The sequence below is a fragment of the Pseudopipra pipra genome, chromosome 2 (assembly GCF_036250125.1).
Source record: "Pseudopipra pipra isolate bDixPip1 chromosome 2, bDixPip1.hap1, whole genome shotgun sequence".
NCBI lineage: Eukaryota > Metazoa > Chordata > Aves > Passeriformes > Pipridae > Pseudopipra > Pseudopipra pipra.
The window spans coordinates 97656586-97674164 of NC_087550.1; the positions used below are offsets into that span (position 1 = coordinate 97656586).

The 17579-nt window shown below is 36.9% G+C and overlaps 1 protein-coding gene across 8 annotated transcripts in view; it reads left to right on the plus strand.

Moving 5' to 3' along the window:
* Nucleotides 1-13774, plus strand: part of STS (steroid sulfatase) — a 105711-nt gene extending 91937 nt beyond the window's left edge. For all 8 annotated transcript variants that reach the window (XM_064646555.1, XM_064646554.1, XM_064646548.1 and 5 more), the window contains one exon: nt 12445-13774. In XM_064646555.1, coding sequence (XP_064502625.1) covers nt 12445-12827 — 383 coding nt within the window. In that variant the 3' untranslated portion in view covers nt 12828-13774. The remainder of the gene's footprint in view (nt 1-12444) is intronic.
* Nucleotides 13775-17579: the final 3805 nt, after the last annotated feature.

Consider the following 17579-nt stretch of genomic DNA (forward strand, 5'->3'; position numbering starts at 1 on the left):
TCTTCAGCCTATCAGAGAGGGAAGCAGGGAAGTGGGCATGCCTGGGCATGCCCGGGAAATACAAATCCTGGGAAAACATACAGTGTGTATACTTATAAACACATAAGAACTGTAAAGTTGTTATCATAAAGTTCTGTCAATTGCTGTACGTTTTTCTCCATGCCTGGAACCTCTCCCATCCTGAATCTTGTTCCTTCACACTTTGACGAAGAAACTAGCTAAAATTGAGAGATGAAGGCTGGGTTTGCAGAACTGTGAATTAAAAATTTAACGTAAGCTTCAACAGTCAAAAAACAACTACCAGTATGCAGATGTTTGCATTTCACAATATCCTTTGAGTGCTGTCATCACTCTTAACTGCAGTGAGGAGGAAGGGCATATATAAAATTTATATCTGTCATGTAATGCCAAAAGCACTTTCAGTAGTTCTGAGGAAGTACAATGTGTAACTGAATGACTTCAGTCTGCAAACTGTTTTATATTCTATTTATTTATATTACTTGCTAGAACACAGGGTTAGAGCTCTTAAAGAAAACCATAACGTATGGCAGCATACCCTTAGACCAGTAAAAAGATGTAGGATTTCATGCTCAAGGATGAAGCTTTCTTTGTTTAGCTCATCTTTGTAACTGTCTTGCTTAACAGAGCTTGGACCTCATAGTGCCACAATAATTAATAGTAAGTATTGCATTAAGTTTATGAGATAAGTGCCCTCTTCAAAGATACTTTGGGGCATGCTAGAATTATTACATTGAATTATATAGTTAGTTAAAAATAGGAGATCAAGCCAAAGAGGTCTCTACCACCTCATTCACACCAGTGCTGGGTGTGACCACACCCTCCTTCAAGTGTGCTTCAGGGGCTGGAGGGAAATAACAACCACTAGAATTCCTTTTGCTGCTCATGTATCATGGAAAAACCCTCAACCTCCCCCACCTTTCATGACTCATGAAAATAATTGGCTAGAAGTTTTAAGTCATTTTTAGGAGAGAGATCAGACACTGCCTGAAGTTCTAGCAATTTTGTCTTTTTTTTTACACAAAAATGTAAGGTAATATAGCACAGATAATGAAGGACAATGGCTCCATTGCTGCTTCCTTCTAGTTTGAGATGAACTCACTCCATAGCAGATAACAGCTGAGCACTCTGGACATTGTGTAGGACTATCCTATGAATCCCTCCAGGAGGCCCAAGAGCTGGGAAGAGCTTTCTTTAAACCCTGCACTCAGATCCATGCATCACATAGCTCAAAACCACCTGGACTTACCTGGATATACTAAGCAGTATGTCATTGTACATATCCATGTATATTCCAGAAGAAAAAAAGGCAACAAGATTTTACCAATAAAATGCCGAGTAACTGAGAAATTTATGTGTGAAGGTAGAGGATGTTGCTAAACAGACGTGAGTTTAAGCTTCAGGGTGTTAAGTGAATGCTGAACACTGATTTTTCTGCAAGTAGAGTTGTCCAGTGAAAAGGCACTTGTCTTAGACTTGGTAAAACTTGATTAAGGTTTCTTCTTCCTATAGACCTTCAGACAACATTAAATCAATGGTATATCCATTCGTATCAGTGTAGCAAAGAAATAAACAGGTTTTATTAACTGTTTTATTAAGCAATAGAACAGATGGCCAAATAAATAGTTTATTCATTTTTTTCCTCAAATAGTTTGATTTAATGGAAGTTGAGGAGCATGTGTAGAGCCTTACTTAAACAATTAGTTGAGCACACAGCAGCTTCAGTCACAGAATGATTGTACATTGCTAAATTTAAGCATGAGGTTATTATTTGTATTCTTAAGCTAAGGTAGAAATACTTTGTTGAACTGAAGGCAAACAAGATTAAATCATCAGTAAATTCACAGAGATTTTAACATTCACTTCAGTGCACCACAGCTCTACAAAAGGTGTAGAAATGGAATTTCGAACAAACAATGCAACAGGTAATTGAGGGATGGGACAAACCAGATGAACTCAGAGACAATCATCTGCACCAAAATCTTTATTTAAACTCCAGAAAAAGTTTGTGAAGGATTTGTATTTGAAAAAGTTACTAGATAAAACACTAAGTGAAAGGAGTGTGCCAATAAAATGTCTTTGTCTTCCGCAATAAAGAAAATGAATGATAGTGGCAAAAAAGTTACAATAGAAGACACCATGCATCAAGAGAGGTCTTTAAAAAATACATTGTAAGGAACAATTGTGCAGTGACAGGGGGATAAATTAGATGACAAAAAGAAAATTCACTTGAAATACCTGAAATGAGATTTTGTTCTTATTTGCTACAACTGGAACAGAGCAAACTGTACATTTATATGAGCAAGATACCAGCATCACATAAGCAGAGTTGATGCAGATGTACTGTAGCTAGTGACTGTATTTCAAAGGTCATTGAATGATCATTAGGGATTAGAAGACTCATTAAGAAAAGTATGCAGAAGTAACATATCTGAACAAGGAAGGCAAACCTCACTGTATTTTCTGGCGGTTGTCAGTGAAATATGTGGGTTTTACATGTACTTGAGAGGAGGAAATTTTTAACACCCTATATATGAACACTGTGGTATCTTTCATATTCAACAGCAACTTGCAGATAAATATTTGACCTTAAAAAACAAAATTGGAGGTAGACTGGAGAATACTGGAGAGACAAGAAGTTCAGCTTTCTAACTTGGGGTGACGCTTCTTTGTAAAGGTGACTCAAGCAGAACTGTAAGTGACCCCAGCACTGCCAGTGCCTTTATTGACAGAGCAACATCTTCAAGAACCTGAGCAGAATGAGCAGAGCTGGGTGCTGGTAACAGGGTCCACAAGAGTTGCAGTGTAGGCAAAGTGGTGAGTCAGGTTCAAGGTCTACCCAGGGAGTACAGTCAGGAGCAGGAGGAGATGAGAGCAAAGAGGGAGCTGGAAGAAAGACTGGGGGCCTAGGGCCATCCACAGAACAGGGCTGGTAACTGGCACTTCTGCTGCACCACTCAGGCAGGGTCTGATGGCTTCAGGCTGAGCTGAAATTGGAATCCTGGTCTGTGGGCAGGATTCATGGATGAAGGTTCATCCAAGGGCTAGGCAGGGCCAGTGAGGCTTTTTGGTGCTCTCAAGACTCTTGACACCGTGGATTTTTAGATGGTGATGGCAACACCTACACGTCTACAGGTTAAATGCCTACAGCTGAGCTAACCTGAGCTAATCGCTCTCATCAAAAGAGAAATAAGCAGAACTCAGCCTAAACACCTCTAACAAAGTTAAGAAGCAGATAAGTGTAGGCTGGTAACTAACTTACATAAAGACCTGTGTGTACAGCAATCCAAAATTAGGTGAGGTGACCAGATTGTCAGATTACATACTAAGTAACAGCACAGTGATGAGCAATAAATCCTGCTTAGTACCATGCATTTAAAATTAGAGATGCCTTGCCACCTTTTTCAAAGTTTGAAAAATAGTATTATTGTGCTAGGTGTCAGGAAGGACACTATTGGAGTCTTTTGAAGTTGACTGGGAATTTTAGGCTCATGTAGTTTATTTAGTGTCTTCTTTTAAATCAAGAGAGTTTCAAAAAAGGGCCTCTACAAATATAGACAAATAAGATAGCCATTAGAATGTGTAATAAAATACAAGGAGTGAATTGGTTTTGTAGCACAGAGCAGCATTTTATCCATGCCTCAGTGTCATGAAAGAACTGACAAGAACGGTCAGAAAAGAAAAATATTGAAATGTAGGTCCTGATTTGAGTTGCATTGTCATAAATATCTTTCAAATCTAATTAAGAAAGTGCCACTTCCTTTGTTTGTTCAATTTTACTTTTAACACAAGACTAAGAGTCATTTACCTTGTCTATTGGCCGTCAGCTCCCTGAGAATCTTTTTATTCTTTCTTACAGGTGGTGTTTGTGGTAGGGCAACTTTTAATGTGGAGGCGTAGATGTCTCTCCACAAAATCACTTAACTTCATTAAGTCTCATTAAACCTCATTCCTTGTCATTGGCTTTTGTCTTAATAGCAACACACATTCACAAAGTAACCTACCAAAGAAATGGCACAAAAATTTGTAGCAATAAGTAACAAGTTTCCATAAATACATAGACATACCTTTTACTGATATTTAGACTTTTGCATGTTATAAGTTTTCGGCAGTTTTTTCTTGAGATAGAGATTTCCTCAACAGTAGAAGGCAAATGTTGCACTCCACTTTTCTGTATTTGAGGGTTACTGTGCATGAAAAACACTGAAATGTTTGCCTGATATGAATTTGTGTCAGTTCCCTACTGAAAGACTTAGAGAGCTTCAGGTATCTAATTCACAGTAGGTAGGTCACAGAAGAAAATTCACTTTTCCTTCAGTAATAAGTCATGAGTCTTCAGGTTACTTAGAACACATTTTTGTTGTACAGAGAGCAGCCCCGTTCTCCTCTCTGAACTATGTCCTTTTACCATATTTTCATCCTTTTCCCATCTTTTAATTCCCCTTTCTTTCCTTATTTCTGAGCTTCTAGTCTCACTGATAGTGAATCTCCTTTTGATCCTCTTAATTGATCAAACCTTTGCATGAATCTTTTCCTTTTGCAACTGCAGAAGCTGTAATAAACTCTGACCCTCATGAGGGTTTTCTGGTCATTTGCCTTTTGTTTTTCAGTCTCACAGATTCCTTCACTTCCACCGTTCTCTCTAGAGAAGCCTCTCATTTTAGAAGTGTTTTTGGGTTTTTTTGGGGAGTTGTTTTTGGGTTTGGTTGTTTGTTTTTTTTTTCCTGTTCCTGATGTTGATTTTTTTTTTTTAAATCTTTATGGTTTCTTTCTTTACCCCTTGTTTTCTTCTTTGACAATATCAAGGAGAAATATCCTTTTGCACTGCCTGAAACATCTGAGTCACTTATTACTGTTTCTTGCTGAAGTCCATTACAACCTTTTCATCTACTAGATTACTGAAGATATTTTGTTTCCCCTGCTTCCTAACTTGCTTTATGAGCATCATCTTCACTCTGTTTGCCCCCTTGGTTTTTTTATCTCTCTCTCTACCTTATCTTGTTTATTTCATGGAGACACCACAATCAAGAAAAGCCTTCAAAAACCTCAAATTCTCTCCCAAATCCCTTGTTTGTGTTCAGTATTTCAACTGCAACAGCTGGAGGAAGCAGAAAAGCATCAAATGTCATTTAACTAAACTATCTCATTAAGTATTTTAATTTGCTATCTTGATCCTCATATCAGAGCAGCTGCAGCTGAATTTGGGTGACACAGAATGGACATATTATTTGGTAAGTGTGAAATAATGTAACTGATGAAGGAGAGAAGAGCATTTCTAGCATGAATAGACACCATGAAATGGTTTATATAAAGCTCAAGAAAATTGACCTAATCATCTGATACACAGTTCTGCTAACAATATTTTAGGTAGGAAAGTGTTCCCCCTGACAAGCATGACAAATACTGTTACAGTATTTTCTTGCCTTTGCTCTGCTCTGTGTCAGTGGCAGCAGAGTTATTGTTAGGTTCAGGCAGAGCTATTTATACCTTGGGATTTGCAGTGTTCCCCTACCTATTCTGTGAGAGAGAGAGAGAGAAATAAAGGGAAGGAAAAAAAAATAAATGCTATCCTTTAAAAAAATATTTGCCCTATTCCTAATCATAGTGAGAACATAAAACCAACTTACTATTGCAGTTGGTTAAGTTGAAATGGGGACCTTTTTTTTTTAATTTCTGCCCTTTGTCTTATTTGTCCTTCCCTTTCTCCTGGTTTAGACTACAAACTAAGAGGCAGGAATGGCTGCAGCATGGAAGGTACAAGCCAAACCTCCTGTACATCAATCCAACGAACCATTCTTTATTTAAAAAAAAAAAAAAAAAAAAAAAAAAAAGAACAAAAAACCCCCAAACCAACAAACCCTAAAAAAAACCCAACAAACAAAACCAAAAAAATCCAAAATTATTTTGTATTAATCAAATCACAGGCCTGAAGTAACCTTTCGTAAAAATGATGCTGATCTCCAAGTCCTATATAAGGAAATGTTAAAACATATTCATCTCATCTACAGCCCCAGGAGATCCTTCTCTGTTCTTGTTTATCATAGGAAGGAGATTGTAGCAAGTTATAGCACTTCTAAAGGGTAAAGCCTGTTTTTCACTATACTGTACATATGCATTTTTAAGCTGAAAATCAGGAGACAGACTCAAGGTTCTTTCCTTTTCCCATCACTTGTTATCATCTGGAGAATAACCGAAGACTTCTGTATCCATTTTGTACCCCTCCAAAACTAGAAAATATTCCCATTGCTTTCCTAAAACTCTTCAAATTCAAGCATTCTTCCTGATGAGAACTGTGAAATGAAGTTAAGATTTTGCATAGAAGGCCAAACTGGCAGACTGATGGATTTCTCTGAAATATCATAACCTTGAACAAGTCCATGTGAAACAGAAAATAGACTTCTAGAAATTTTCTTCGGAATAAATTTATATTGTTTGTACCAGAGTCCCTGCTGATCATCTGTAAGAGAACACCATATTACTGGGATATGTTTGCTTCCGTCAACCCAATTTTTTTCACTCTGACAAAACCAACTCCTTTGTTATTTTGTCATCTATGCTTAACTGATTCAGTCTTAAAAATATTTTTCTAAAGATTTTTAGTAGCTTTATAAAAGTAAAGAAAAAACACTTCAACTAGCTAAGACACCTGTAAGGAAGAGTAATTCACCTTTTTCTTCAACTGTTTAAAGTAAAGCAAATGATTATTCAGTATTATTTAGCAATGCACATAATTTCAGGTGACTACATTTGCAACATTTCTATTTTTCACTTTTAAAGTAACTTTGAACAGTTATTTCTTTGTTTTTAGACGTGCTTCTTGCAACTGAAAGGTTAGACATGCTAATTATTTTCAGATTGATAATTTTGAGTACTTCATTAGCATTTCATGCATCAAGGGTGTTTTTATTGACATCTAAAATTTGAAAAGTTTGTGAAGAAAATAATTTATGAAAAAATTCCTGGGGGTTTTGGTTGACAAAAACCTGTCTGTGTAAAAATATTTGCGGAAGTTGCTTAGGACTTCCTTTGCATCTTTGTCCCATACATTTGCTCAGTATCAGGAAAATTGCTCTGTGAATCTTACAGATCTGTTCATTTCACTCAGAATAATTGCATCCACTTTATGTGAGAGAGAAATGTTTGTCCTCAATTTATTTTCTGTTAATAAAATGCATTTTTGAAGGACAGAAAAAAATAAAACAACAAAATACAAAACACAATTCTGAATAGGTTTATTTTTGGATTTTGCCATCATTTGAAAATGACCAGGTTTGTTTGTTTGTTTGTTTGTTTGTTGGGTTTTTACTGTGCCAGCATTATCCTCTGTCTTCAGCATGCCATCAGCTGCTGCTTGAATGAACTGAAAATTACATGGACCACTCAGCAAGTAAATGTTCTTCAGACAAATCTTTATCAAGTGTCCACAGATTCTTCCCTTTTGGGACTTTCTTCTACAAGAAAATATTATAAATGATCAATCATTCTTTTTGAAGATGATGATGAAGAATTCAGGAATGTCAGCTGCTACAATTCATCAGATAATCTTGACTTTTGAACAGAATTCAGTGGAATTTTCTCATAGCACTTACTCTAGATAATGAGCTCAGTCATGAGATTTCTGTCTTCAGCAGTCTGAGCATGGTTTCACTGTATTGTATTTTTCCTTCAGCAGTTGTTCAGTATGATTATTAGATATTCACCAGTGTACAATCCTTTATATTTTAATGGATGCTTAACACTGTTGGTTTTAACCTTAAGATTTTAAAATCACTGCTACTGTTGTTTTTTTCATGATTTTCCGTGAAATACTGTATATTCTGCACAGTTCTTTATGCAAGCCTCTTTTAGCAACAACTGATTCTCATAAACTAGCATTATGTCTTTGAATCTCACTCAGTTATTCTCAACCTACAGTGGGACATAATGTGATGTCTTTCGACTGTTTTAAAAATGTAACATCATAAGAGCCCAGACACTTAAAACAAGTATCAAAAAAAAACAACAAAAAAAAAAAAAAAAAACAAAAAACCAAAAACAAATTTTCAGTGTAAGAACAATAAAATTACAAATTTTTAAACTCAAATGGGATATTTTTATTAGCTGTTTGAAAAATGCACATTTTCTTTTCTAAATTTTTAAAGTATTGAAGACATATATATATATACATATATGCAATATATACTACATATAAGATTATCAGAGAACCTAACAATGCTAAATGATTTTAAGGGTAAAGGAAGCAGGAAGAAAGGACTCCATCTAATAACAAGAGTAATCTGAAGAAAGTAATTTTCAAGTGAATTGAAGCTTTTATCTGCTACTGTGTAGAAATGTTGAGAAACGTGAATTAGAGCGTGGGAGCTGACAATGGCTACAAAGCAGGATGCTTAAGACACAGTAAAAGTCTGTGGGCAATTTATGTTGGTGTGCTACACACAAATGGCTATCCTCAAAGGTGTCTGAATTCAAGGAGGGACTAGCTCCCCAATATACAGTGAAGAACAGATTTGTTTAACTTGTTCTTCTACAGAAAGAAGAAACAAAATAATATGAACAAAGAAGATAACAGTAGCAGCAAACCTATAAAACTACTGCCATAGATTAAATTCAGTAAAAATGAGGTCCAGGCAATAATTCACCAACAGCTTCTATTCACTTCAGGAGCTGCTTATCAGAAAACATGAGTTAGCCATCAGTGATTAAGAGCAGTGCTATTATAACAGAAATTACATCCCTATCCAGTTTGTCACTTCATCTTGAAAATATTGATATGTCTTACTGAGGAATTTTGTTTAATCTCATGGCTGCTACCTGTCTGTTGGAGGTACTGTTGTCTGTCTGAGAGGATAATTAGATGGGTGAAGGACAATAAAACAGAAGGGGACTCTGTTAGGGAAATTGAACACTGAACAATTATGTTCCTAATAGATTTGCTTGAACTAATGGCAACCTATTTTAATTTGAGACTACTTAGAAGTACAACTTCTGTAGTTTTTGTTTTTCTTAATATGTAAAGAAAAGATGTATTCTGAGAGTCAACTTATTGTGCAATTCAGAGAACTGGACAATAGCAGGAAAAATGGACTCAAGGTATCAGTGAAGCATTGAGACAGGACCTTTAAGGTGCTGCAGGCTTAGAGCCTGCCTGCTGTTTCAGAAGGGACCTGATACACTTGGCTGTGGGGGAGCCCTGACAATTTTACTACTAACTTCACTGTGGAAGAGACATATAGTTATCTTTTTATATAAAGCAGGTTTACTATCCAGATGCTTTGCAGAACATAGGTACCGTTAATTACTGAGAGATTAATTTGATCCTTGTACTTAACCCTCTGACAAAATGAGATTTTATATCAGCTGAGTGAGACTGGGAGAGAGCTCTCTCTTTTTAATATCGTGCCTTATACAGTTCATCAGCTTTACAGATTAGAAATCTGACAGCTCTTAATGTCTCCTAGTATATTGCACTGGCTGCTCCACAACCACAGCCACTGACAGATATGCTTTAGTTTTTATAATGCTTAGGAAATAAGTGTTTAAAGTGTGCACTGCTGTTTCTCCAGCACCACACGAAGTTCCAGATCCTCTCAGAAACACTGCTGCAGTGCAGCAGATAAACACTGCTCAGACTGTGCTCTCCCAGAGCTCAGTGTTTTGTACTGTATAATCATGACATCTATAGCTGCAAGCTGATAAACTAGCATCAGCTCTCCAAAACACTAGCAATGTCATTCAGACATGATATGTTGTCATGCATCCCTTGTCCCCACCCCACACTTCATTTTACAACATGCCGTGTACTCTCTATATAGCCAGACCTAACAATTCTTTATTCTGTGGGTAAAAAAAAATCATGGTATAATTGCCTTATTTCTTTCTTTTCTCTGTTTCTTAACTTGTACCAACTTGCAATAATTCAGTCTCTTGTACCAACTTGCATTAATTCAGAATTCCCAACTTTATATTGCTATCTGTAAGCCCTTGAACAGATCTGGTGATACAATGCCCAACAACAAGAAAAGGTGGCTGAAAATTTTCTTTTCAATGTCATTCAGCACAAATGCAGTGACAAATTGACCACAAAGTTCTCATGTGCATGGACTTACTGGAATTTATTTTAGTTGGCATTTTAGTAGCTATGTAAATTTTTTCTGCTGTTCTTCTATCTAGATGTTATGGTACCCTGAATCAAAATTCTCAAGTGTAACGAGTGTTGCATGGTCTACAAAGGCACACAGTGCACTGATTAATCAAGCCCTTTGGCTTTTTATGTTTTTCACTGTCCATCTTGCCAATTAAACACTTCTAAGGAGCTTGAAGCAATGCTTAGTATAAAATTACATACCTTCTCAGAATGTAATTCTAAATCTGAGTAAATGAGAGGCATATTTCTGGGAAATGTTCTGTGCATAAGTCCAAAGACATTTAAACGGCAGTGTTAGATTTTATTTGTTTATTTTAATTCTGAGAAAACAACAAAAGATTCAAGTGTCAGACCAAGCTGTCAAAATGTTACTGGAGGTAGATGAAGGAATGCTGTCTTGCCTTGCCATGTCTTATCTTGCTTTGCCTTACTTTACCTTTCCCTTCCCTTTTCCCCAGTAAGACTGTGCCATTGCAGCTGTCACAGCCAGAGCCTTTTAAAACCTACCATGTCCTATTGTCTGTGCCAGCAAGTCACTCCTAGCCTTTAAAGCTCCTTCCCCTTTGCTGACTTCCATGAAGCTTTCAGGGGGTTCTCCCAGTCTAATGTGTATAATAGCCATCACCTGTCCGACCCTGATTTAAGTGCAGACGAAGTGAACTGGAAGTCTGCAGACTCTTGTCATTGAATTGGTTCCTAAAGGTAAAATTTCTTATAATGTGAAAAATGCTGTGGGAGAGAAGAAGCTGTAAAGAATCTTAAGGTCACCCACTGTCCTTTAAATTCATGCTATAATATAGAACTGCAGCCTGTGACTCTTTAGTCTGCTGAAACATTTCTTTCTTTAAACCTGTTTTTATTCTTTGAAAGTTGAGTGTCATGTAGTTACAGCATGGCATGTACCAGTTTATCTCTGCTCTTCCCACGTTTTCTAGTGCTTTCCATTCTGTTGAACTAATGAATTGCTTAATAAATATTGACCACTGTAGTGCACATAAATCTGTGAAAGTATGTTACTACATTAACAAGCTTTCTGTGATCTTAACAAAGTTCAACAAAATAGCAAAGAGAGAATTTTCCCTCAGTATTAAAGTTCTGAGAAATGTAAATTACTGATGACTATGTTTTTCCAATGTTTGTGTGATCTCAAGTGGAGAGGTAATCTGATATCATAGACCTCATCTGTTTAATATCCTAGTTCTATTAAGAATAAAATACAGATTTTTTTAACTCTAATTAATTATTCTTTAATCCATTTTTGGAGAGCTATATACTTCTTTGACTGCAGGAGGGATGTTGTGATTCCATGGAAGTGCCTGTGTGTTCCTACCTTCCCTATCTATTCTGTAATACGTGAGAAAAAGAGTAGCCATTTTTTACTTACAGCTTGCTTGTTAAGTATGTTCAGATTCTCCAGTGTACATCCTGCTTGAGAGTGCTTCTTGAATTAACCAACTGATATTTGCATATTCTTATTCCAAGAAATAACTAGGATTTTTTAACAGTGAAAATATGGACTGAAGTTACATTAGGGTGGACAATTCAGTTTCTGTACAGAGAAAATTAAGCTGAGAAAGAATGACCAACCTATACATGAAGAACTTTGGTTCCCATTTTACAAAACAGAATGTCACCTAAGAATTGCACTACTGTAACAGTTATTTATATTTGAAAAAAATCATCTAGAGGCCTAAGAGAGGAATTTGGCATCCATTATGCCTTTTCATGTCATCTCATTTAATAAAATGAGAAACTCTATCTCCAGGTGTTTGCAATGAAAGCATGTGGCAGAGGGCAATGTGTTAATACAAGAAAGAGAGGAAGAGAGAAAAAGGTAACAATGAAATTATCTTGATTACCAGAATGAGAAGCAGACATGGCCCAACAGTGGGTAGGTGTGGTCAAGGGACAAAGATACACTTTAATAAGCCTTGAAGAAGACTTAGTAAATATTTATGCAAATCTTCTTAGCACTGTTTATGTAAAAACAAACAGTTCTTTTAAGTTTTCTGTGATTTAGTTAATCAGAATTCTTCCAAAGGAATGAAATTATCATAATTATTTCAGGAATATATGTAGTATGAAAATAGCCATGTTTTGCTTATTTTTTTTTGCTTGATTTGGTTTTACTCTTTCAGTATACTGCAGTTTCTGCACAGAGTTTCTTTACTGTCTTTATACCAAAAGACTGATTTCCTGTTGCGTAAATTAGAGTTTCCTAAGACTAGGGGATTTTCATTTCGTCATTTTATCACCAGCTGTTTTGTGTCTGTAAATTGCAGGTGAATCTGTCTGGAAAGTCTTCTTCTTCACTCCAAACTTCAGTCCTGAGGACTCCAATGGTTGCTATGATTCTCATGTTTGCTTTTGCCATGGAGGATTCATTACACAACATAATCCCCCACTGCTCTTCGATCTGTCCAGAGACCCTGAAGAGAAAGTCCCGCTGACTCCAGAAACTGAGAGCCGTTTCTACGAAATCCTCAGGGTCATTCACCAAGCAGTAGACAATCACACCAGATCCTTGCAGGCTGTTCCTAACCAGCTGTCATGGGACAACCTTCTCTGGAAGCCATGGCTCCAGCTCTGCTGCTCATCTCTCTTTCAGTCTTGCTATTGTGACTATGACTCAGGAGAGAGTCCACTGGAAGTGCATTCAGGATAAACAAGCTGCAATTCTCTGTCAGAAACTGGAACAGAAGAATGTGGGTATCTGACTTGAACCAGCGTGGCACTAGCCTTCCAGAGGTTTTGTTGTATTAGATGAGGACCTGTCTTCAAAGACACATTGCAGTAGAAGAAAATTTCAGTCAATAAAATGTGCCAAGAAAGGGAGGATGAGACACTGCTTTTCTGCCTTTATCATACAGCATGAAAAACATGTTGCCATCCTCATCTACAAATGAGTAGACTGTAGGCATTTTCTATGTGAGATAATTTTCTAGACCTTCAACTTCAGCTTCTTTCTTACACAGCAAAGAATTTAGCTGTGGTTTCTGTCAATCACAACTACTAAATGCACACTTTCCTGTCCTTTTTGCTAAGTGTTATCCACCATTAGTAGGACATAGCACTGAGTAATTAAAAAGAGAGAGATAGTAGTGGAGAGGTCCACCTGTGACTGTCATGTGGTAACTGATAGGTAGGTTAATAGCAGATTTGCAACATCATCTCTATCAACAAGCATCACGGATATGAAAATTAACAGACTGCCAACAGTCCAACTTTGTATGTGCCATAAAAATGTACAGAGCTATGTAGTGGAAGTCGTTGTATCCATATTAAAATGATGCTCCCCAGCATCCCTACTGTCCTATTGCATGTCAGCAACCTTTGTTTATCAGTTGTGCACTTGAGTGTGTACCATAAGTCACCATATATATATATATATGTGCAAGCCAAATTAATAACCCCACAAATCCTTCAGTCTCTGATACAGGCACACCTTTATGGTCGTAGCCCAATTGATAAAATAAAAGGTTTGGTCCATACTCGATATTTGAGTTCCAAATACACGATCCTACAAATATATCTTTCACTATCTGTTTACCATACCTATTCTTCCATTGATGAATGTAATCACAAATAAATAAAATTTGGTCTTCCTTTAAATATCTTTGCCATCTTTTAAGATTTCTGAATAGGATCTATGATTTTCTGAAAATAAACTTGGGCTTCAGTACTTAAAGCCAAATATAACAGTCTCTGAGTTCTTAGCAAGGCCTTGGGAAACCTACTGTTCTCCAGGGCTAATTTCTGTGTCCATTTTTATCTGAATCTTATTCAGGCACATTTTGTTTCCACTCCACAGGCAGACAAGCTATTTTCTTTGGAATATTGTAGATGAAGAGAACATATCAGCAAAATACTAAAATGATTTGATGCCTGATAATAGAAGGTGACTTGCTCCTTATCAGAAAGAAACAGTTAATTCCCACATTACAATGTATTAAAACCTGTTTGGTGCAAAAGTGATCTGTGTTGATAGTAATGCAATAGCTTCAGTCAGCCAACATTAAGGTTGTGACCTGGTTCTTGTGAGCTATTGAAGCCTGTCCTGTAAAATATATTGTGATATATGGCGTATTTCTCTGTCTGTAAAACCTAGGCTTTATTTGATTTTTCTGCTACAGTTTCATTCCAAATTTCATTCTCCACAATATCCAGATGCCTGTCCTGGGAAATGTACTTTTTCCTTGAAGTCCTATTTTTGATGTTCCACCCTGTGTTTATGATGGTATGTCCTCTGCAAGCTCTTTGTAGGTGGCCAAGTCCCATGTGTGCTGATAAAGTTTGTCTGTTCAGATATTTCCCTGATAACCACTCAGGACCATTTACATTGCATCAGGAAAGCTGTCAGATGGGCATTCATATGGTATAATTCCCTCTGTGCTTTATTTAATTACTGAATGTATTACATAATCTTAGGAAGAAAGATCCCTGCCATTTGAGTACAAGTATTATTCTGCAGTGATAGTGGCTGCCTCTAGAAATCATGGCAGGATCCATACATCCCAAATTTATGGTCCTCACCATGTGACCGTAGAACCCCTTGGGGCATGGTGCTGGTGCCACTGTGCCTCCCCCTGCAGTGGGTGAGCAGTCCAGGCTGTGGCTGAGGTGGCAGAACACCATGGCATGGAGGGATGCTCTTTCCAACTCCTGCAGCTCTACCACAGCTTACACAAAAACTTTTTCAAGCAAGTATTCCTACTGAAGCATGTGGGAAAAAATATGTAGTGTGTTAGTATACAGTGCTAAATCAGACAAGGTGTTTGGTGTCATTGGATCTATTTTGTTCCCACAGTTTCTGGGCTGTAACCTTAACTAGTATCTCAATTTATACTGTCAAGGACCTCCACATGGTCCACATGGTTTATACTGTCCACAGACCTCCACAGATGGTGCTGTGTTGCTGTTATTTCTTTTATTTTCTTTCTGCAGGTACAAGAATTGTTTGTTCTGTTTGGCACAACAGTTGTTCTGCGCTGCCTGACTGAAGTCCAAAAATGGTAATTTTTCTACTGCTCTAGTTTATTCTTGCCTGAATATGACTTTTTTTCATACCCTCCTTGGCTTTTGGTGTCATCTTTGTAATCTCCTTTCTTTAAACATCCACATCCCTCAAGTATTTTCCATCTATTTCTTTGCCACTCAGTCCATCTGTTTGCTTGTCATATTGATTGTGATGGTTATTTTACCCTAAACAAGCAGAAAATGAAAAGTGGTCTTTGTCAAAAGATTCAACTGCTAGGGCTCCTTGATTCTGCTAACCTCCTGCTTATTTAAGGTTTAGCAAGGATTAACTTCATATTATGAAATATAAGAAATTAAAACACAGCCAAGACACCATAAATAGAAAAAGGTTTTTTTGTGTGTGTTGCAAAAGCTTCATATTTTCCAAAACAAAATTTAGTCCAACATTTAATACTTTGACTTAAGCGGTAAAATCTGAAATCCATTTTTAAAATTGTTCCTTCAGGAAAGATTCTATTAAGAATAGGGCAGTATTTTTCATACTCTATGTTAATGCTATTTTGTTTAATGCCTAAAATAAACCTTTCCTATATTGCAAATGTATTATACCTTTCAGTACTGTACCTTCTGTTCTACCGATGGCATGTCAGATTGTGATAATTAAAGTAGTCTTCTTTATTTGCAATATAAAATGTGAAGGACAGTATACCATTTGTGTAATGGCACTGCCTGAGCTAACAAGGAAAAGTTTTGTTTTCCACAACAGGTTATTACAGAATCACAGGATCAGAGAATATACCAATTTGGAAGGGACCCATAAAGATCATTGAGTTCAGCTCCTGGCCCTGCACAGGACCATCCCCAGTAGTCACACCATGTGCCTGAGAGTATTATCCAAACACTTCTTGAACTCTGTCAGGCTTGATGCTGTGACCACTTCCTTGTGGAGTGTGTTCCAGTGCCCAGTGACTCTCTGGATGAAGAATCTTTTTCTAATATCCAACATAAACCTCCTCTGACACAACTTCAGGCCTTCCCTTGGGTTCTGTCACTGGTCACCACAGAGAAGAGATCAGTGCCTGCCCCTCCCCTTCATGAGGAATTTGTAGACTGCGATGAGGTCTCCCCCCAGTCTCTTCCCCTCCAGGCTTTTTTTTTTTTTTTTTTTTTTTTTTTTTTTTTTTTTTTTTATGGAATATACATGATTTACAATTTATTAACAAAGAAGGCTCAAGGAGAATGTGCTGCTCTGGTACTTTGAGACTGACTTTCAATCTATCATTTAATGAACTTCAGTATTGTACCATAGTGCCTGTTTGTAGGATGTGTCAGTTTAAACTGAGAGTTAAGCTTCAGAGAAAAGTGTATTCCTTTGTAGTACTGTTTTACAGTATCACATCCTGGTTTGTCACAGAGTCCCTGTATGGCACAGAACAAGTCATTTAACTTTGTTTTTCAGTTCCTCCACTGTGCCCAAAGAAGGATAACAGTATTTCTTTAACTGTTGGGAATACTGAAAGAACAAACGATGTTGAAGGTGCACTTTCCAGTTAATAAGGCATGTTCTCTACAGAAGGTACAATTTAAATGCTGGAAAACTCTGATGTAGAAGATTCTCCTTTATGAGGAGGTATTCAATATCCTTAATTTGAGGACTGCAGATGAGTTCTGTGTGTACTGTTTAGCACACGTAGGATCAGGATCTGGAGGAGAGAGAATAGATGGCTAAAAAAGATACACACTGGGGATTCAGAGAAAGTTATGTCACATTTTTCTAATTATATTTATTCTCTTTTTTAGAAGTCACAGGTGACTATGTGGAATAATAAAAAATGTTTCCCCCTCAGGGACTGGAAGTCACAGATTCTAGGCTCTTAAAAATAGAGATGTCCTGACTTGCCTCAAATTACTGTCAGAAAAAGAAAAATTAAAAAAAGAAAAAGGGAAATAGAAGCCTTTGGAGATAGGTGTCAGCTCACTGAAATCCAACTGAAAGTTTGCAGAGAACTAGGTGAATATGGTCTGTATCCTTCACAACTCAGTGAGAATCATCACTTGCCAGCAATGGTTTCTTTCACAGTGCAGTAATGTGAGATCTGGGTGTTCAGATATGTGAACAATGTAAAAATTTCACATAAGATATCACCTGATATAGAAACAAATGGAAAAAGAAAGAAACCGAGTGTAAGCATAGCTACAAAAATTCTATGTTCCAATAGATGGAACAATGTTTTAATATATGTTTAATTATTTAATATATGTTTATGACTTAAATTAACACAATGTTTTTTTACTTACATTAGGACATAATAGTTCTGTGCTTTTCATCTTCTCTGTCATTTCCCTTTCCTTTGGCATTGCCTGTGCAACATCGGAAAGACACTCTGAGGAGCAAGAAGCATCCAACCTGCCCTTGTACACTACAAGCAGTATGGGCAGG